At 37.3% G+C, this 22,351-nt stretch overlaps 1 protein-coding gene across 1 annotated transcript in view; it reads left to right on the top strand.

The window, feature by feature from the left end:
- The window catches only part of LOC100726039 (ATP-dependent translocase ABCB1-like), an 86,426-nt gene that overhangs the window by 5,627 nt on the left and 58,448 nt on the right, over positions 1-22,351 (top strand). The window contains exons 4-6 of the mRNA XM_063250520.1: positions 12,946-13,114; positions 18,392-18,440; positions 21,884-22,075. Of these exons, the coding sequence (XP_063106590.1) occupies positions 12,946-13,114; positions 18,392-18,440; positions 21,884-22,075 (410 nt within the window). The remainder of the gene's footprint in view (positions 1-12,945; positions 13,115-18,391; positions 18,441-21,883; positions 22,076-22,351) is intronic.

Genomic DNA, 22,351 nt, shown 5'->3' with positions numbered 1-22,351 from the left:
AATGTGAGGTAACTATAATAAAATTCACCAAGCACAGTGTGCCAGGAATTGTTCTTAGTAATTCGTGTACAAAGTCATTTAACTCTGAAAACTCCATGTGACAAAGATGCTATTATCATGACACTTTTACAAATGACAAAACTCAGGCCAGGTATGAACTTGTTCAGGACACGTAGCAGGCTAGGACAGATGCAGTTCATTCTGAGCCTTCTGGGAAAGTGCTTTGGTTACTTTTCCTCACATCTTTTTCCTGAACGGTTAATACAAAAAATTGAAACGTGAACCTAATATGTATGTAAAATCTGTAAACACAAAGACATCATCAGATAAGTTAATGTTGCATGGTTGACGTTAATTGGCAGTTCATATTACTTAACCACTTCTAGCTACGACTAGTACCCATGTGCCAGAGATGTCCAGGAATTCCAGATTCTGTGGCATATTAGGAGGATTCAACAGGGTTCAGTGTCCTCCTGCTGGCAGCTAATACTGGGAAAGTTTTCAATTAGCAGTTATTGCACTTCAGATATGTTTTCTTGGCTACTATACTATGGCTCTGTGTACTAAAGAGTACAAAGTACAACCTGCACTGGCAAGTGTCACGCAGAAAGACATCCAGCAGGAACCAGGCACACATTCCCAGTGGAGCTAACCACGGGAACACCTGCTTTCCCCAGCTGGGGGTTGCACCAATGTGTGAAACACTGTGTATCAGTAAAGCTTGTCAGACCCTCATTGCCCAACATTTTTACTGGGGGAAACTCCATAGGCACTTTCTGTCTAGCATGTACCAAACGTCAGACTTACAAAGTCAGCAAGCGTCTGGCATAAACACATTGTACAATCGTTTGGTCACACTTATTAGTGTGCATTGTGGTAGCCCCCTCCAAATGGGCTACCATTTGGAGCTCCTGATGGTAGCTAAGACCCACCTGTGTGTGAGTCTTTCTAATGACAGCAAGACTCTTTTCTATGCAGTGTCTGCTGAGTCGTTTTTACTATGACACCTTGTCTCTCATCAGGCTGACATTGTCCATCAGATTATTTCTTCCCTTGGCTCTGTGGTGTCACAGTGCATGGGCTTTCACCCCAGCTCTTTTACTTTTACTTATGCCTTCTTTGACTGTGAAGTTAGAGTTGCTCAATCTTTTATTCCAGGAGCGATGTCTTCTAGGTCTACCGTCATTTCCAAGTAGTGTTTGAGCTTCATGCAAACCCCCTTTCTCTTTTGAGTTGCACTCTACAGAATTATACTACCTTCTACCAATTTTCACAGGTACCCTCTCCCAATTTCTAATTACCCCTTTTTCACTGAGAACTTCAACTTCTGATTGTTTCCCACTTCAATAACCTGTGCTACAGTTATTTTGCTGAGTATGTTAGTGTCTTTATATGTGGTCAGACTTCCTTTGACCTCTGCAGTTTTACTTCCTCACTCCTGTCTTGTATTCTGAGTCATTTTTACCTTTGGGCAGAAGACTTTGGGCTCATGCTCCCACACAGCTTCTATCTCTAGATACATAAACTACAATCTTATCAATCTTTCACCTTTGTTTTAGTTACTGTTTCTCATTGCTGAGACAAAATACCCAACGCCTAAAATTAAAAGAAAACTTTATTTTGGCTCAGTTTGTAACAGTTTCAGTTCATCGCCGGCTGGCTCTCAGGCAGGGTGGCATCACAGAGGGAAAACAGTCCAGAGCAGGCAGAAGACGGAAGTCATCAAGGCAGCAGGCCGTAAAGCAGAGCAACAACGTCCTCTCTCTGTCCTTTATTTTCTATGGAAGCTACAGGTGGGTAGCACTCGCACCCAAGGTGAGCCTGCCCACTACCACACCCAAAAATATGCCGAACCAATCAGTGGACTAATTTAGCAGCCGCACACCCTGCATCTCAGCATCACACAGCCTAGATCCAGGCACCTATGAAAAGTCTCACAATCACGTAAGGCTTTGGGGAGACATCTGGACACAAGTCACAACAACTCTCCTCTTTAACTGCATTTCCCTTCCCTTCCCTTCCCTTCCCTTCCCTTCCCTTCCCTTCCCTTCCATTCCCTTCCCTTCCCTTCCCTTCCCTTTCCTTTCCCCTCTTTTCTGCTCTCTTCCCCTTCCTTTCTCTCCTTTTCCCTTCCTTTTCTTTCTACCATTCCTGGAGGTTGTGGAGCCATTTCCTTTTAGCTACCTTTCACCTATAGATACTCATTCAGGGAACTGAGTGGATGAGTTAAACTCCTGCTTTGCCCTCTAGCAGCCTCTGACCCTGTCCATGGTGTTCTTTCTTTTGTTATATCTTGTGATGTCACCCTGTGCGGATTCCCTTCACGCTCCTTGGTTTTTTGCTTGATAGTGTCTGCAGGCTTCTAGCTCTGCACAGTCATTTCCAAGTATCATTACCAATGGTCCTAGACTGAACTTAGTTCACCTCTTCACATGGGAAGGGTTACGCAACCCTTTCCATACTCTTAATCACGCTGTTGATGAAGACCTTGGGTTTATGCTCCCAGACAGCTAATATCTATAGTTGTAAACTGAAATTTATCAGTCTTTGACCCCAACATTTGAATCATTCCAACTTTGCCCTTCTCTCTTTTATATTCTTCTTTATTTTCCTTTCCTGCTCACATCTACCCTCCCTCTTTCCTCTTCCTCTTCTTCCCTTTTTTGTGGTGCTGGAGATTGAAGCCAGAGACACTAGCACTGAGCTTCATCCAGAATCCTTTTTTATTGTTGAGACAGGGTCCCACTAATTTGCGCAGGCTGCCCTTGGACTTGAGATCCACCTGTCTCATTTTTTCCAGTGCTTGGATTACAGACCTGTACCACCACACCCAGCTTTATTATTCCCCTGAGTTCATTTCTTCTTAGTTCTGTAGGGAAATATTAGTTCCTTAAAATGTTACAAATTTATTACCTGATGGTTTTGAAGTCAGAGGGCTTGCTAGGCTAAAAGCAAGGTGTCAGCAGGATTGTGTTTCCTCTGGGGGAGGACATGCCCTTCACCTTCTCAGCTTCTGCAAGGCTCTTAGATTTCTAGTGGAGTGGCCCTCATTCCTTGACATTTACTACTGCTACTCTGAGCTCTGCTTCCCTCTTAGACAGACTTGCTGGCTTACCCACAATGTTCTCCACTCCCGATACCTTCGACTTCTATAGTGTCTCCTACCATGCAGGAAGCACATCCCCAAGTCCCTAAAAGGAGAATGTGGACATGTTGGGGGCTTCACTCTGCTTCACATATCTGCTAGAGAGGTCGATCTTACAAGTGCTCTTTTCTTCTAGTAACCCTCTTCTGATTTGCAATTCTAAAGATTTATTTATAGTGGTTACTTTATATTACCTCAGTCCTTTCCTTCAGTTTTTTTTCCAAAATTTCCTACCCATTTGTATGGGAGAGTCAGCATAAGCCCTGTCTTCTTCCTATAGAGATGTACACATAACCCTGTACAGTCTGAGATCACCCCTAGCAGTCTCACATCCCTTCCTCTGTTCTCACCAAAGTGTTTATTCCGTGTCATCCCTGAGATGCACCAAACTCATTTTCATCTAACAAGTGTTGCGTGTGTTCCTCATTCTGCAATGCTCTGTCCTCAGATAGTCACATGATGAACTGCGTCTTCCTGTCCCGAGGTCTCTTAGAGGCACCGTCCCTGAGCAGTCTAAGCCTGCAGCCCTTGCCTGTCACTGTGGCACGTGGCCCTGTATGGAATTTCTCCTGAACACTTAATCAGCGTTTGACTTTTTTTTTGTATCCCTGGGTATTGGACCATGGGATCCAGGATGCCACATCACTGAGATAAATCTACAGCCCTTTGTATTTTGCTGGAGACTGACAGACTGTGGTCCTAAGAAGCAAACCTAGGGCTTTTTCCCTGAGTTACCTCCCCAACATTTTTTCATTGTTTGATTTTAAGACAAGGTCTGACTACATTGCCCAGACTGACCTCACGGGTCCTCTTGCCTCTTGGCCCCCTAAGTGACTGTATGATAGATATGCAATACCACTTCATCAAATTTGTTGTCTGTGTGTTGTCTTTTCTCTGAATTTAAGTTCCATGAGGATGAAGTACTGTTGTATTTTCTTCAACATTGGATCTCATATCCCTAGAACACTAATAAGACTTTAATAGATGCCTAGATGTCAAATAATTATTGAATATACATAGTATTCATTTTTGTAAATATAGGAGAGAGAACTTACTCCATTTTTTCCATTACCTAGAACTAAGTGTACTCCTTATTCAGCGCTCATGAAATATTTTTAAGTTTTGAGTAAATGACCAACTTTACCAACTTGTCTCAAGTCTGGACACCATGGTCCTGTTTCCATCTCACGTGCTGAATATTACAAAATCCACCTTTCTTCCTGTAATCTCAACTTGTTTGCCATGGGAATTCTGACCCTCAGCTTTCAGCACTGACAGAGCTTCCCTTTTTGCACTTCTGTTTCTTCTTCTGTACCTCTCCTATCAATGTCTAACCATTTCCCTTTTTTTTTCAAAAGGCTCCAGCATTTCAGCTGCTATATTAATGTTTGGACTCTCTGCTCCTTTACTGTGAGAGCCTGAAGAGTTATACACTTGCAAAATCAAGAAGTTGCTGCTTGTTGTATATTTTGGAGTCTTTGCTTAATAAAAGTTACTCAGCTTCATTTTAATTCTCATAAGGCATACAGAGAAGATTTTCTGTATGTATGTGTGCTTTTCTCATTTTTTAAGTGTACAGATGGAGGCTTACATCCCACAAAAGTCTCTTCTCCAATAAACTACAGAGGGAGGAGTTTGATTGTGGCTTTTATCCTACTCAAGGTTATCTTGCCACTTGCTTCAAATCTCCTTTTCAACTTTTCTCTTCAGAAAACAATCTTGCTTTGTGTCATAAAGAAAAATGAAGCTCAGACTCTCTCAGCTTTCTGTGATCATTCCTGGAATTTTAGTTGAACCTAAATTCACTTTTAACTCGTTCCTTTCTATATGAGATGTACTTTTGACTGTTTGAGAAACATCTTCACCAAGTTTTAGGATAAAACTTTTGAAGCATACAAAAAGGTAGAAAAGTAAAATCCATGTTCATCCATTGTTTGTAGTTAATAATTAGTATTTTGTCACGTTTTGTGTGGAATTATAGATTTCATAATTTTTTACACCTGTCTCAAGTTTGTATCTCTCAAAATTTTTTCCCAAAATAACTTCCTTTAAAGCACAATGTAGTGATCATATTTAACAGCATGAACAATACTTTCTTAAGATTGTGTAATGCTCCACTCACATTCAATTTCTTTTTCAATTATCTCCAAAAAAAATTCTTCCAAACTTCATGTGTTCAAATCAGAATCCGCCTAGTGACATTTGAACTTTTTTCTCCTGAGTTTAAAGTGTTGCTGCTTTTAGCAGGTAACATTGACAGTCAGTGACAACATGCAGTGCCCCCTGCTGGGGTGCATGAATTGTTCCCTTGCAGTCATTTAACTTGATCCTCTGTGCTTTGCATGTTTTATGTGGTGAAAGCTGGGTCGAAAGTTCTTTTACCTTACATGTTAAGCACTTTGGCAAGCAAACTGCGTGGGGGATGCTGTACACTTCATTTCTCATCGTGTCTGTGTCATTCCGCAAGTGTTGCATGCCTAGCCTGCTTGATTTTGAGATGTTCTGAAGGTAAAAAAGCAATGAGATAAACTATGCACAAAATCTATCTTCTCTGAATATACGTGAATTTAACATTTTGTCCACTTTTTATTGTTCCTAAAAGAAGATAAATAATTTCCACCCATCTCTGCAATTTGGTTTGTTTAAAGAATAGGATGCATTCCTAGTCTAGACAAAGTGCCAAAATTTAAGCCATGAGATAATGAACAAAAAAATAGCAAAACATTATTCTCCTTTTTATACTGTAATTTGTAAATTGGACAGTATTTTGAAGGTATGAAAAGTTATGTCAAGAATCTAAACTTGAACTGACTTGATTATATCTTGAAGAACTAGAAAAGGTTGAAATTCAAACACCAGTGCCTTTTGTATGCCACATTCTCTTTTTTTCCTGCCAAACATTATCTTTTCACTAATCACTCAGTGATTTGGCTTAGCCTTTTCTGTCCTACTTGATGTATTGCAGTTTACTGGTGGCAAGAGCTATTCTCTTTATTTTTCCAATTGTCTGTTCAGTATTTATGCCCACTCACTACTGCTGAGTTTCTGTAAGTTCCCTTGGTAACTAACTTTAGGATTGATTTCTGTCTCCTTGCGGAGAATATTAAGCTCTGCAGGCTTGTTTGTGTTGCTGTGTCTTTTATGTTGCCTGATACCTGATCCATGTTTGGCTTTCCATTTCCTTCCTGGACCTAAGGTTGTGTGTCCTGTTTCCTCCTTGGAAAACAAACCTTCTGCCTGCAGCTACATAGTTTGTCCACATGACACCCACTTGTCTTAGGTGCCACCTCCATCTTTGGCCCATTTTTGTTTTGGTTTTCTTTTGTATTTTTTTTCGATCCATAACCAGTTCATTGGATTATGTAAAAGAAGCAGTAATTATTGCACAGATTCCCTGAGCCCCTTCTCTCATCATTTTTTATATATGAAGAAATCTTTCTTCCTGCAACTTTGCCGTAACTAAAGGAATTACAAGGATCTACACTGGTAGAAGGGGGCCATGTTCTACCTTCTTAGGAATAATATTTCTTGGGAAGCATGCATCTAACTAATTCTTTTTCTATAAATCATTAAAGCACAACTATGCTAAAGTCATTTTAGGCTTATGTTAATTCCATTGTACACTGAATGTTTAACCAAAGGTACTCTCTTAAAGTAACAAAATGCTTAGTTTTTAAAATTTAACGTTAAAAAGGCACGGAAAAGAAAATCAGAAACAATACAAACAACAACAAGAAATCAAATACAATAAGACAAGCCAAGATGATAGGAATTTGACAGTGGTTGTAGTATTGCATATTACTGTCTTCAAGAGGGTTGCTTAGATTAACAGATGTAGACATGTAAAATTGATCTAAACATGTGAGTATTAACTGTTCTTTTCCAGTAACTAATACAATTAGTATATAGTCATTTTCACTATTATACACACACACACACACACTCACACACAAATTTACATCTTTTTCCTTTTCTTATCCTTTCCTTTACTCCAACTACTTTTCCTCTTTAAACAGTTTCTTATCCTTACACAGTATTTATTGTAGATTTTGGAACATATATAATTTTTCAGTTTCTTACAGTAGGTAAGCAATGAAGTATTTACACATGTGAGTCTGATTTATTTCATTTATGAGTATGGTCTCAAGTCACATCCATTTACTTATAAAAGTCTTGATGCATTCTTTCTTTATAGCTGAGTAATACTCCATTGTATAAAAATACCACATCTTTTATTCCATTCCTTGATTGATGGGCATGAAGGCTGTTTCCAAGATTTGACTGTTGCAAACTGTGCTGCTATAAATGTGGGTACACATATATCACTATGATACGATGTTTTCAATTCTTCTGGGAAAATACCTAGACATGGGATAGCTGGGTCAAATGTACTCTCTAATCCTAGCTTTTTGAGGAATCTCCACACTGATTTCCATACTCCACACTGATTTTCACTCTCTGACCAACAGGGGAGAAGAGTTCCTTTTCCCCCACAGCCCCTCCAGTATTTATTATTGGGTGATTTCTTGATCTTAGCCATTCTTTCTGGAGTGAGATAGAATCTCAGTGTTGTTTTAATTTGCATTTCCTGAGTGACCATTGTGTTGATCATTTTTTCATATATTTATTTGTCATTTGTATTTCTTCAGCTGAGAAGTGTGTATTCATCTCATTGCCCATTTTTGGATTTGGGTCTTTGAATTTGGGGGCCTGATTTTTTAAATTCTTAATATGTTCTAGATAGAAACCCTTTGTTTGGTTAAGATTGGTTAAGATATTTCCCCAGTTCATGGATTTTCTTTTCATTCTGTTGGAGATTTCCTTTGACTTATAAAAACTTTTAATAAGATGAGATCCGAGTTGTTGGTTCTTTGAAGTGTTTCCCATGCAGTTTGACTTTTGTTTATGAACTCTCTGCCTACTCCTATGTCGTCAAGATTTCTACCTATTTTTTCTTCCAGCAGATTTAGTGTTTCTGTTTTAATATTTAGATCTTTGATCCACTGTGACTGTAGTTTAGTGCATGGTGATAGACACGGATCTAGTTTTAGTATTTTACATGTAGAGAGCCAGTTTTTTCCAGCACCAGTTACTGAAGAGGTATCTTCCAGTGTACATGTTTGGCCCCTTTGTCAAAGATAAGGTGGTTGAGTGTGTTTGCACTTGTGTCTGTATCTTCTAATCTACTCTTTAATCTTTAGGTCTGTTTTTATTCCATACTATGATGATTTTATCACAATAGCTTTGTAGTATAACTTCAAGTCAGGGATTGTGATGCCACCTGCCTTAGCTTTGTTGCCCAGAATTGCCTTTGCTATTCTAAGTCTCTTCTGATTCCAGATGAATTTTACAGATGATTTCTCTAGATTTGTGAGGTATGAAAATGGTATTTTGATTGGGATTGCATTAAATCTGTATAACAAATTTGGGAGAATGGCAATTTTCACAATAGTTTGTTCTTCCTATCTGCACTGAATATCTTTCCATTTTTTGAAATCCTCTTTGATTTCCTTTTTCAGAGTATTTTAGTTTTCACAGAATAGATACTTTACTTCCTTTGTTAGATTGATTCCTAAGTATTTCATTTTTTTGGATGTTATTCTGAAGGGTGTGGCTTCACTTATTTCTCTTCCATGAGTTTGTTATCACAGGACTGCTATTGATTTCTGAGTGTTGACCTTGTATCCAACTACATTACTCAATTTGGTTATTATGTCTAGGAGACTTCCAGTGGAGTTTTTGATGTCTTCTGTGTAGAGTATCATATCATCTGAAAATAATGATGATTTAACTTCTTCCTTTCCTATTCTTATTCCTTTTATTATTCCTTTTATTTCTCTTTCTTGTCTAATTGTTCTGGCTAATGTTTCCAGGACTATATTGAATAGGTGTGATGATAATGGACATCCTTGTCTTGTTCCTGATTTTAGATTGCATTTAGTAAGATTTTGGCTGCTTATTTGTTATAGATGGATTTTATCAGATGGATGTAGATACCATCTATTCTAATTTTCTGTAAGGTTTTTATCATGAATGAGTGTTGGATTTTATTGCAAGCTTTTTCTATTGAGATAATCATATGGTTCTTGTCCTTAGCTCTGTTGATATTGTGTATTACTTTATTGCTTTGCATATGTTGAGCCATCCCCATATTCCTGGGATGAATCCCACTTGATCATGGTGCATAATCTTCTTAATGACTTGTTGCATTCTACTTGCCAATATTTTATTGAGTATTTTTGCATTTTTGTTCATAATTATCTTTTTCTTTGGATCTTTCTCTGGTTTTGGTATTAGAGTAATACTTGCTTCCAGGAACAAGTTAGGGAGAATTGCTTCCCTTTCTATTTCATTGAAGAGTTTGAGAAATGTTGGCATTAAGTTTTCCCTAAATTTCTTATAGAATGGAGGAGTGAATTAATGAGCACCTGGGCTTTCTTTGTTGGTAGGGTTTTAATTATATTTTCAATTTCATTAACTGAAATTGGGTTATTCAGCTGTTTCACATCTTCTTGATTCAACTTTGATAATTCCTGTGTTTCTACAAATCTGTCCATTTCTTCCATGTTATTGAACCTATGAGAGTAAAGGTTTTAGATGTAGGTATTGATGATCTTATGTATTTGCACCAGGATCTGTAATGATTTCACCCTTTTCATTTCTTAGTACTGTTCTTTTTTGTTTTTGTTTTTTTGATGGTACTAGGGATCAAACTCGTGACCTCACACTTGCCAGGCAGGCACTTAGGCCACTGAGCTAAATTCCCAGCCCTACCATTTTCACTTTTTATTGCATGGATTTGAGCTTTTAATTCTTTTTTTTATAAGGTTGGCTAGGGATTTATCAATTTTATTTATTGTTTCAAAGAACCAACTCTTCAATTCATTAATTCTTTGTACTGTTTTCTTAGTTTCAATTGCATTAATTTCTGCTGTGATCTTTATAATTTCTTGCCATTTTGGGCTCTGGGCTTGACATGCTCTTTTTTTTTTTTAGAAGTTTGAGGTGCAGCATTAAGGTGTTTATTATGTTCGTTTAATTTTCCTAATGTGGGAGTTTAGTGCTATAAATTTCTCTCTGAGGACTGCTTTCATTGTGTCCTATACATTCCAGTTATTTGTATTTGCATTTTCATTCCATTGTAAATATTGTTTAATTTATTCTGTGATCCACTGGCTGTTTAGGAGAGTGTTATTTAGTTTCCATGTGTTTATGGGGTTTGTGGGTTTTTTTGTTGTTGATTTCCAATTATATTGCACTATAGTCAGATAATATGCATGGAATTAGTTCAGTTCTTTTGCATTTACTTAAGCATGTTCTGTGAGTTAGTACATGGTCTATTTTAGAGAATGACCTGTGTGCAGCTGAGAAGAATATGTATCCTGATGTTGTTGGGTAGAATACTGTGTACACATTTACTAGGTCCATTTTTTTATAAATTTGATTTAGTTCTGTTATTTCTTTGCTGATTTTTTGTTTGGTTGATCTTTCTTTGTGACAGTGGTTGATCTGTCTCTTTGTGACAATGGGCATTAAGGTCCCCTGTTATAATTGTGTTCTTGTGTATTTGATTTTTTTTTATGTCTATTAAAATTTATCTTTCATAGTTGGGTGCTCCCATATTTGGTGCATATATATTTCTGATTGTAATCTCTTCCTCTTGAATTTTTCCCCTCACAAGTATGTAGTGACCTTCTTTATCTCTTTTGATCATTCTTGGTTTGAACTTCATATTGTCTGCAAACAAAATAGCTACCTCTGTTTTTTTCTGGCTTCCTGTTGCATGGACTATTTTTTGCATCCTTTGACTTTTAGTCTCTGAATTTCCTTTTGAGTTAAATGTGGTTTTTTGTACACAGAATATGTTACATTTTGTTTCTTAATCCACTGTGGCAGTCTGTTTCTTTTCATTGGTGAGTTGGGACCATTTGCATTGATGGATATAACTGATATGTACAGACTTATCACTGTCATGTTATCTTTCTGTTGTTGGTTTTCTACTTTTTCTGTTTAATTGTTGACCCTGTTTAGTGGTTTTCTTTTGTTGTTGTTCTTGGGATTGTATTTATCTTTGTCTATTTCTGAAGTGTCTTTCAGTACTCTTTGTCATGTTGGTTTGCTGGTCATGAACTTCATCAGTTATTCTTTGTCGTAGAAGTATCTTATTTCTCCATCAGTTTTCAAAGATAGTTTTTCAAGGTACATCAATCTGGGTTAAAAGTTGTTTGCTTTCAGATACTGCAATACTTAATTCTAAGCTCTTCTTGAGTTGAAGGTTTGTGTTGAGAAGTCTGCCGTGAGTTTGATAGGCTTTCCTTCATAGGTGATCTGTTTTCTTTTCTCTGACAACTTTTAGTATTCTGTTCTTGTGCTGAATTTCTGATATCTTAATTATTATGTCTTGGTGAAGATTTTTTTGGTTATGGTTAATTGGGGTTCTGTATGCCTCACTTACCTGCATATCAGATTCTTTTCCAATGTTTGGAAAATTTTCTGCTCTCCTTTCTGTAAATAGCCTTCAGATGTCATTTGTGTTGATCCCTGCTTTTTGGTTGACACCTATCAATCCTGTATTGTTTCTCTTTGTATCATACAGCTGTTGAATTGTTTTTTCCTGGTTCCTTACTATTTCTAATGGTGTTTTTTTTCATGGTAATAATCTTCCATCCTGTCTTCTGGGTCTGAGAGTCTATCTTCAGCTTCTTTCAAGTGGTTTTGCCAGCTTTCAATGGAATTTTTCATTTCCTGAATATCCCTTTGAATCTGTTTCATGCATTCTAATTGTGTCATATTGTTCATTCAAGGTTTCCATCATTTTCTTATGTTCTTCTATTTTTTGTTTAGATCTTCTTTAGATCCACACAGTATTTCTTTCATAATGTTTGTCATTTCATTTAGATTATTTCTGATCTGATTTCCTCTATGTGAAGCAATTGCTCTTCATGGAGTTGCTTCTTTACTTCAGTTGCTATCATTTCAGAAAGTTTAATGGTAAATTTCCTGTGTCTTCCATTTCAGTGTCTCTTGGGTTTGTTCTCAGTGGGTTGGAGGACTGAGACTGCCTCTTGCTCTTTTGTTTTGTTATTTTCTTCTGGGACCTGTGTGACTTGCCAGACACCCTCCTGATGGATTGCACTGGAGCATTGCACTGAGCAGAGTTTCAATCCTCCAATATCCCGATGGCAAGCCAGGGCACACCCCCAACCTATAGCATTGGATCCTTGCGCTCTGTGGTTTGTGAGGTTGGCCGGGTGATCCCCTGATGTACTGCACTGGGGTGCTCTGGGATGCTGGGCTGGGCAGAGGTTGGATCCTCTTGTTGCTAGTAGGGACAGACTAGTTGTGTTGCTAGGGCCTAGAACCTCTGTGACCAGTGAGGCTGGTTGGGAATTCCATTGTTGGGACCAGATGGCTAGGCCAACAAATGCTTCTTAACTGAAATTTTTTGGGGAGGGCATTGACTGTCAGATTTTTCTTCATGACATGAAAAGTAACTTTTCTTATAAATAGGAACAATGTATATTTTATTTCTGTTGTAGTCATTAAAGACATTTACAGTTTTGATCATGCCTCATAGAAGAGGTATCCAGAAGAATTACTTGAGATCTTAGCAGAAGAAAAATGTGCCCATTTCTAATTAAGATGATTTATCAAAGGTGATAAGTAGCTTGGACTGGAATAGTAGATAGTGGCAGTGGTAGTCTGAAAATTATTTGGATTTGGGATATAGTTTAAGGTAAAACAAACCATCCATGAAAATGTGCTAATTGTGCCTCTGCTCTGCTTCTTCTCTTTCTTAGTTTCGCTACGCAGATGGACTGGACAAGCTGTACATGTTGCTGGGAACTCTGGCTGCTCTTATCAATGGAGCTTCCCTCCCCATCATGATGGTGGTGTTGGGCGACATGACAGACATGTTTGCAGATGTCGGAAACGATATTCCGGCAAATATTACTGACTCGCTTCTCAGTAGGTATTGTTTCTGGTACTGACTTTACTCAAAATATGTAGAAAATTACCACTTGTAGAACCCTTCTTCAATGTGCACTGCCATAGTTATAACTGTGGGAAGTGGAGGGATGGAAAACTGGCTTTTTTTTTTAGTACAGTACATGTTTGAGATAAATACTTTTTACCGTTATCTTGGGGCATGGATACAAATACATAATGCAACTTGGTTCCTTCTTTTTTAATCCTCTTCCTCATTCCTTCCCATTCCCTCCTTCTTCTTCTGAGTCCCCTTTCCCAATTTGCATTCTCATTGGTATTATTGATCTTAGCCCATGTTTGTGGAATATACATTCATTAAACTTGTTAGGCTCCTTTACATGGCAGATCTTTATTTATTTTCCCTTCCCCTCTTCCTCACCTTTTGCCCTTGGTTTCCATCTATTTATCTTCTATTGATCTCTTTATTTGTACTTCGCCTTAGTTAAATAAGAGATACCATATGGTAATTAAGTCCATGTGTCTGGTATATTTCATGCAACATTGTATTTTCCAGGTATATCCATTTTCTTACAAATGTCTGAAGCTTTCCTTTCTACATAGCTGCTTCCAGGGTTTAGCTAATATGAATTGTTCTGCTGTAAACATTGGTATGCATGTATCATTATAGTATGATGTTTTAAGCTCTTTGGAGATGATACCTAGAAAGGGATAGCTGGGTCATACAGAATTTCTAATATTAGTTCTGTGATACATACTTCCTTGGTGAGGTTAATTCGTACATCCTTGGTGAGGTATTTCATTTTTCTTGAAGTGGACTGTGAATGATATTTTCATAATTTCCTTCTGATCAACTTCATTTTTGGGATACACAAATGGTTTTTTGTGTTGACCTTGTGTTGCATCACTGATGTTGGTTATTAATTCTAAGAGGTTTTTTTTTTTTAGTTGAGTTCCTTTGGTCTTCAATGTACAGTATCATGTCATCTGCAAATAATAATAATTTGAGTTCTCTTTCTTGCATATAATCTTTTATTTCTTTCTCTTACCTGAGTGCCTAACATTGTAAGTACTGTGTTAAACAGAAGTGGTAATAGTGGGTATCCTTGTCTTGATTCTGATTTTAGAGGGAATTTTTTTGGTTTCTCCCCATTTAATATATTGGCTGATGATGTGCAATAAATAGCTTTTATCACTTTTAGGATGGTCCTTCTATATCTGTTTTCTCCAGGGTTTTCATCATGAAGTGATGTTGGAGTTTGTCAAAATCCTTTTCTGCATCTATTAATATGATCCTATGGTTTTTGACCTTGCTTCTGTTTATGTGATGTATGGAATTTACTTGATCATTATATGTGATCTTTTTCATCATGTGTTGCATTCTATCCATTAACATCTTGTTGAAGACTTTTGCATGTATGTTCATTAAACAGTGTGGCCTAGAATTTTTTTTAGTTGACTCTTAATCTGGCTTTGGGATCAGGGTGGTATTGCTTTTCATAAATGAAATTGGGAGCACTTGTCTTAGTTATGTATCTCATTACTGACACAAAATACCCAGCACTAAGGCTAATGGAGGAAAAGTTTATTTTGTCTAATAGTTTATAGAGGTTTTAGTTCATAGCCAGCTGGCTCCATGGCAGAGCATTATGGCAGAGGGGCATAACAGAGGAGAAGCAGCCCATGGCAGAGCAGACAGGAGGCAGTGAGCAATCAGCCTGTCTTCCCTCTTCCCCTTTATATTCTACCCAGATTATAAGCCCATTAATTAGTCTTACCCACACCCATGGTGGGGCTTCCATTATCCACACCCAGGATTGTGTTAAACTAATTTAATTGTCATATACCCTTTGTCCCAGTATGAGATACTTTAATCCAGCATCACACACCCATGATCCCGACACTTCCTAAAGCACCAACTATGAGCACATGTGGCCATGGGAGGACATCTAGATACAAGCCATAACATACCCCATCCCTTTCAGTTTCTTTGGAGAGCTTGAAGTGTATTAGTGGCATAACATCCTTAAAGGTTTTGTAGCATTTATCAGGTTCTGGGCTTTTTTTAGTTGATTGATTCTTTATTACCATATCAATTTTATTGCTTGTTATATGGTTGTTCAGCATAGCATCTTGGGCTAGCTTTGGTAATGTGTGTGAGTCTGGAAATAATCAGTCCATTTTTTCAAATTTCTTTTTTCTTTCTTTCTTTCGTTCTTTTTTTTTTTTTAAGACAAGTCTCCCTGTGCAGTTCAGGCTGGCCTTGAGCTCACTTTTGTAGCTCAGGCTGGTCTCGAACTTGCAACAATCCTCCTGCCTCAGCCTCCCAAGTGCTGGGATTACAGTCATGAGTCACCATGCCCAGCTCTGTTGTTGATTTCTATTTTCATTTCATAGGGGTACAGTAGAACATACGGAGTAATTTTGATTCTCATTTATTTATTTATTGGTACCGTGGATCGAATTCATGACCTCATACCTGCCAGGCTGGTGTTTATGACACTGAGCTAAATCCCCAGCCCTGTCTTTTGTATTTATCTGAGCAGGCTTTGTGGACTGGTATGTGAGTTCTGTTGTAGCAGGTGGATTAGTCTCTAGATGTCTGCTAATATGCATAATAGTGTGGTTTAGCTCTGATATTTCTTTAATGACCGTTTGTTTAGTTGATCTGTTCCTTTGCAAATGTGGGACACTGAGATCCCTCACTATGGCTATACTAGTACTTATTTGATCTTTTGTGTTCATCAGTATTTGTTTATGAAGATTGATGCTCCAGTATTCAGTGCATAAATATATATCAGTGTTTTCCCTTCTTGTTGGATTCTTTCCTCAAGCAGAATGTAATAACCTTCTTTATCTCTTCTAGTCAGTTTTATCCTAAAGTTTACTCTGAGATTAAAATTGCTAACCCTGCTTGTTTTGAGGGTCCTGGTGCATGAAATAATGTTTTTTACCCTTTGATTTTTTCACTTTGAATATTTTTTGGATTAGGTAAATCTCTTGAATACCACCGACAGCTAGATTCTGTTGCATGATCCAGTCCACCAACCTGTGAGCATCAGCTTTTGTTTGTAATGAGTTTCAGAAGGCAAATTCACAAATCTTAAAAGGCCTTATGGAAGTTCTGACAAAGATGTAAATAAAAGAAGAAAGTTCAAAGCCACAAGTGTTGCAGAGAACTTCAGGGAGAAATAGAAAAACCTATCCAGGGTCTTAGATAATAAGCTAGAATCAGTTACGAGGGTCCCTGTCAAATTGGATATGGGTGCAGTACAGGAATCCAAGATGATTGTAAAGTTTATCACCTTGGAAACTAGAGGGATACAATTACCGACAGCCGAGATGAGAAAGATGAAGGGAGAATAGATCTGTGCAATAAATAACAGAAATTAAATTTTGAACATTGTCATGGGTTGAGGTGTCTGAAAGCAAATGCAGGAATGGAGAAAAAGGACAAATATGTGTGTGTGTGTGTGTGTGTGTGTGTGTGTGTGTGTGTGTAAGAGAAAGTAAGTGAAGTTTGAAAGACAAAAGGAAGAGAATTTTTTGAGTAATGTCTTTGAGAAGAATTGGATCCATGTCTCAGGAACAAAGTTTTGCTTTGGGTAGGAGCAGGATCCTTAATCTACAGAAACAGATGGAAAGAGACAATATTTGGATGTCAGAGTCCCAAGGTGGTTAAATGATGAGGTGAGAATCTGGCAGTTTTCTTCTAATTATACCAGTCCTGTCCTCCCAAGAACTCGTAAATCCTTGAAATCTTGGGCACTACTGGATCATATATGTACCATGTTGTTTCCTATATAGACATACTTGTGATAAAATATAAATTAGGCACAACAAGAGATTAGTAACAATAATAATAAAAGCACAACAAGTGTACTATATACTGTAACAAAAATTATGTTGAGTGTGCTCTCTGGTCTCTCACAATAAGCATGTTACTGTGTTGTCCACACCATTGCCAATTGATAGCATGGTTGGTTGACTGCTGGTACTCAAACCACAGAAAGTGAAACTGAAATTAGAGGGTTGTAGGTTTTGTTTATTCCTTGTTAGATTGTGTGCAGAGAAATGAAGAAAATTCAAATTTTAATATGAGTTAGTAATTCAGAAAAAAGGCTAAATGATAATAATTTATCTTTGAAGGGTTTTGTTTTGTTTTTGCAAACTTTAGAAAAGTTTCTTCTATGTTACAAAGTGTCTTGGGGGTGGGATCCAAACTGAAAATTTATCTGTGTTTCATACGCATTTATGCACATAGGTAACATTATAAAATATTTTTAATACATTTCTGCATGAAGCAAATCTTGATGAATTGGTATTATCTGTGGGTGGTATCTTGTCAGTCCTCAAAATGTTCTGGTTTTGAAGCACTTTAGACTTTTGGAGAAATAATTAGAATGTTTTTATACTTTGAAGCTTAAATTATGACTATAAAGATTGTGTACAGGTTGGAATAGGAATGATCAAGTTGTATTTATGTTTTGATGTTTAAATTGTCAGTGTGTAAATTGTGTGCCTATCTTGAATGTGTGTGTTCAAAATGCTGATGCTATCTATAAGCAGGAAAAAGCCCCAATTCATCTCTGCCCTCAAAGCCTGTGTTATAGTTAAGCTCAAGGTAGAATGCTAGCGAATATTGAAGTTTTAAATTCTTCATAAAAATTGCAATGATGGATTTAGGTTTATTTGTTGCTTTGTTTGCTCAAGGATTTCCTCTGCCTTTAACTATTTCACTGGGAAAATTCATAAAGCTAAATTTTGAGAAATTGAATACACATATATAGGCATATGAATATTTGCTAATATTTGATGATCTTCACTAGTGTTTATATACTATTCTTTGTATTTGATAACTTTTAAATAAAATAAAACCTGGAGAAATGCGATGTTAAATTTTAAACATATGGGGCTGGGGATTTAGCTCAGCGGCATAAGTGCCTGCCTTGCAAGCAGGCGTCGTGAGTTTGATCTCCGGTACCAATAAAAATGAAAAAGACAAAAAAAAATTTTTTGAAACATATCCTTAAGTGTTAAATGTGCATTGACGCAATGGGTTTCATTTTACAGATAAGTGTTTTTGAATTTAGTCTATGTGTGATTGGCTACAGCCTGCAGGGAAGTGTTGGGATGAGTGGCATAATAATTATACCTAATAGAGATGGAGTCGGTGTGTCCTGATCTTTTTTTTTTTCTAAATTGTAATTTCAAAAATGTTTGGTTCATTTGTATGTGCTTATTTTCTAATAGAAATGAAGGGGGCATAAATGATATGTTTGTTTTGTGGTGACCTAGGTAACTTGACTGACCTGATCTACAAGCAAATGGAGGAAAGGATGACCACGTAAGTAGATGTTTTCATTTTTGTTTTCTTAGCTTTTTCCGAATCAGTCCCAAGATATTAAAACTTTGCATTATCTTCATTCAATGTTTGAAATTTTGAGGTAAACAATACCATTGTTAGGTTTTAAAGAGGATATCATGCAGAATTCTTTTTAAGGATAAGTGTTAGCTACAAAAGATATATAAAAGTAAGGTTAAGCTCCAAATAGACTCAATGCATGCGTTGGCAAACATGGGCAACCACGTACAGGGAAATTAGAGAGGCTTACAATAGCCTTTAAAAATGTAGTGGTACTTAGGGTCTCTTCATTAGCTGGTTCCAGGAGGCATGCAGAGTACCGAATGATGAGTACCAGGCAACTGTTTTGGCTGGAAAGGGTAATGAGTCAAGTGTTATCATCAACATGTGTCAAATACCAATTCCAATCCATTTCAAAGTACTAATCTAGTACTAACATATGATTGTGTTAGGAGCTGAACTAAGAATCATTCTCTTCGGTGGCTTTGTAATTACTGGCTTGCTTCTTTATGTTTCAGTCAAGATATGATAATAATGTCAGCCAGTGGGAATTTTTTAAAACTCAGTTTCTAATTCTAACCACAATACCCAGAAGAACTATAATAACTGACCTTAATAAACAGAAGGGAAATTTTTTTGTTAATGATTTACACATCTTGCAGTTTACTCTCTGGAGTAATTTATTATAACAGATGCCTGAAGATACACGTTGGTGATTCAGATGACAATGATAATGTGTTACTATGTGAATTACCCATTAGGCTTGAAGAAAGTGGAGACAGCTGTTTATATGTTGAAAGTTAAGAAACAAGTAGCCACAAATATTTCTGCGAAAAGACATTGTTTTTCATTGGAAAACCAAGAATGTCTTGGTTGGTAATGTGCGTTGCATTAGAACACATTACTGGTGGGGATTTAGCTCAGAGGCATAAGTGCCTGCTTTAGAAACGTGCAGTCATGAGTTCAATTCCCAGTACAAACAAAACAAAACAACAACAACCAAAAAGAACCCCAACTCATTACTGATTCTCAAATCATGAATTTTACTTATTAAGATTTCCTTTAGCTCTCCCTTATTATATACCCTTAATACTGGGATAATATTTAATTACTAATTTATCTATTTAGTCATTTAGTAACTAAAATTTGGAGTCTTAAGTACATGTTCTTAGATAATTACATTATAAATTACCAGGTGCACCTGGAGAGTTTTGGTTTAGCAATCTTCTTGATGGGTTGTGCACAGGATTTTGAACCATAATTATCAGAGACCAGTTTTTTATTGCATAGACATTTTTATAGCCTCGGTATTGTCCAACTATTTTTTAGAAGATAGCAAAGAATTTTTTTAAATGGGAAATTGGTATATCCAGTATTTATAATGTTTGATTTTAACCTAAAAATAAATTCCTTAGTGAAACTCAATAGTTCACTTTTCAAATATGAAGGCTTGGAGCAAAGAGCCTTCAATTTTCTTAGATAGGAAAGGTTTGAAGTTGGAAGATGTCTTTTGTTTTTATTGTGGGAGATTACACTGGAAGGAAAACCACAAATTATTCATTAAACATGATAAGATAGCTCATGACGGCCAGTTGAACAGACAGTGTAAAAATATTTTTTGTTTTGTTTCATACTTTTTGTTGTCATTTAACAAACAAATAAACAAACAAACAAGCCCTGCTGGACATGCAGCCCAAAAGGCCAGGGTACCATTTCCATGCCCTTGTTCTGCTTTCTGTGAATTCTGCACTACTTTCCATTCTGCAATGTGTGGACCTTCCTAAAGTGTTCAGACATCAGTGGGCCATTCAGGGTGGGATGACCAGGTAGACCCTAAAGGACTTCTCAGCTGGTGCTGATACAGTAAGTATAGACAGGACTACAGTGTCACACTTGCCTGATTTTCCATCATCTCACAGTTACTAGCTTGTACTCTGTACTGACTCTGTGCCAGTGCTGGCCCAAGTATAACTCACATGTGATGAGTCACTGTACTTATTTCCATGTACAATTAGAAAACAGGTTTGGGAATGGTCAGCAGCCTGAGATTACACAGGAGTTAAATCAAGAACTGAGACTGTGCCAAAGTAGAAATCACTTTTTAAAAAATTTTTATTGGAGGAGCTGACCAACAAGTCAAGTAGCCAGCCTTTATGGTAAGCTGAACAAGCCATGAGAGGCCCAGGAAGAAAAAGTCAGTGTCTTAGTTACTTTTTACTCATCGCTGAGATAAAATACCTAATGACCAAAGTTGGGAAAGGAAAGGTTTATTTCTTACAGTTTTTGGAGGTTTCAGTCCGTACTCAGTTGGCTCCAAGGCAGGGTGGCATGGTGGGGCCGCAGGGCCACAGTTCATGGCAGCTGGAAAGAGAGAGAGACACACTTTCTTCCTGCCATTACATTGTATCTGGTTCCACCCCTAGATGGCTGTAGCATTGACACCATCAATCCAAGTTAGATAATGAACCAATCACAAATGCACAAGGCAAGTGCATGAGGCCTGGGGGCTGCTGACATAAACCATAACAGACAGTTAGAGCCTCCTGTGAGTCTATGGCACGAGGGCTGAGAATCATCAACTCCCCTATCCCCTTGGAGGATAAGATGAATTGATACCAACTGAGGTACAAAAAGCAACTGAATACTTGTATTGTTTTGTTGGCTTTGTAGGCCTGGGGCCGGTGGTCTGAACATCTATGGGAAGAATAACAGTATGCAATATAGCAAATATGGGGGATTTCCTTCTATCTTGTTTTGGAAGTCCAATATTTTCGTTCTGATTATTTTTCCTTATTCAATATTCTGTTTTATTTTGGCTTGATTTTTGCAATACCTGGTAGAATGGACAACTATTGTGAAGATAACAAGATATACTATGGTAGCCATGGATGTTTTCCTATTATCCTGCTTTGAAGTTCTGTACCAATCTCACTGCTTTGTTTTGATTGAATTTATTGTTTTGTTTTGTTGGGTTTTATTATCTTTAAAATAAAACTTTAAAAATTACAAAATTTTTATTAATACATTTTTGTAGTACTTAATGTGTACATTCATTGTGGGGAGTTGGTGCATGTGCATAAGGCATCTTAATTCTCTACACACCCACTTCCCTTTCTTTCTTCATCAATCTATCAATCCTCTTCCCATTTGCAAATGATCTACCTCCTTGTCCCTTATTACCTTTTATTTTGCTCTTTAACTTATTTATACTTTGGGTTTATCATGAAGAGAAATCACTCTTGACCATTTTTCTGTAATAGTGGAGATGTAGTTAGATGTTGAACATCAACTGTGTTTGTTGCAATCCCATCTTATTGGTTAAAGGTGGTGAGATACCAGGATGAGTTGAAGTGATAATGAGTCTTCTGCATGGGAAAGATGCATCGATTAGAAAGTAGTATGTGTTTCACGTTCTTGTTTTCCAGGTATGCCTATTACTATAGTGGAATTGGAGCTGGCGTGCTTATTGCTGCTTATATTCAGGTTTCATTTTGGTGCCTGGCAGCTGGGAGACAGATATACAAAATTAGAAAACTGTTTTTCCATGCTATAATGAAGCAAGAGATAAGCTGGTTTGATGTGCATGATGTTGGGGAGCTGAACACGCGGCTAATAGAGTAAGTACCCATTTTTATGGTTGACTCACATCTAGGTTTTTTTTTTTTTTTTTATGTCTTTTTCCTTTTTATCGGTACCGGGGATTGAACTCACGACTGCCTGCTTGCAAGGCAGGCGTTTCTGCAGCTGAGCTAAACCTCTAGCCCCTTTACATCTAGTTCTTGATCTTCAAGTAATTACTTGATCTTCAAGTAATCATCAGATCTGTTAGGAGATGTTAGTACATCATTCAAGAATACTAAACTCTTCTTGAATAGTAACCCTGTCTAATGCAC

The sequence above is a fragment of the Cavia porcellus genome, unplaced genomic scaffold (assembly GCF_034190915.1).
Source record: "Cavia porcellus strain 051 isolate PalLab524CR breed Dunkin Hartley unplaced genomic scaffold, mCavPor4.1 scaffold_6, whole genome shotgun sequence".
NCBI lineage: Eukaryota > Metazoa > Chordata > Mammalia > Rodentia > Caviidae > Cavia > Cavia porcellus.
This window is presented reverse-complemented; position numbering and strand designations above follow the sequence as displayed.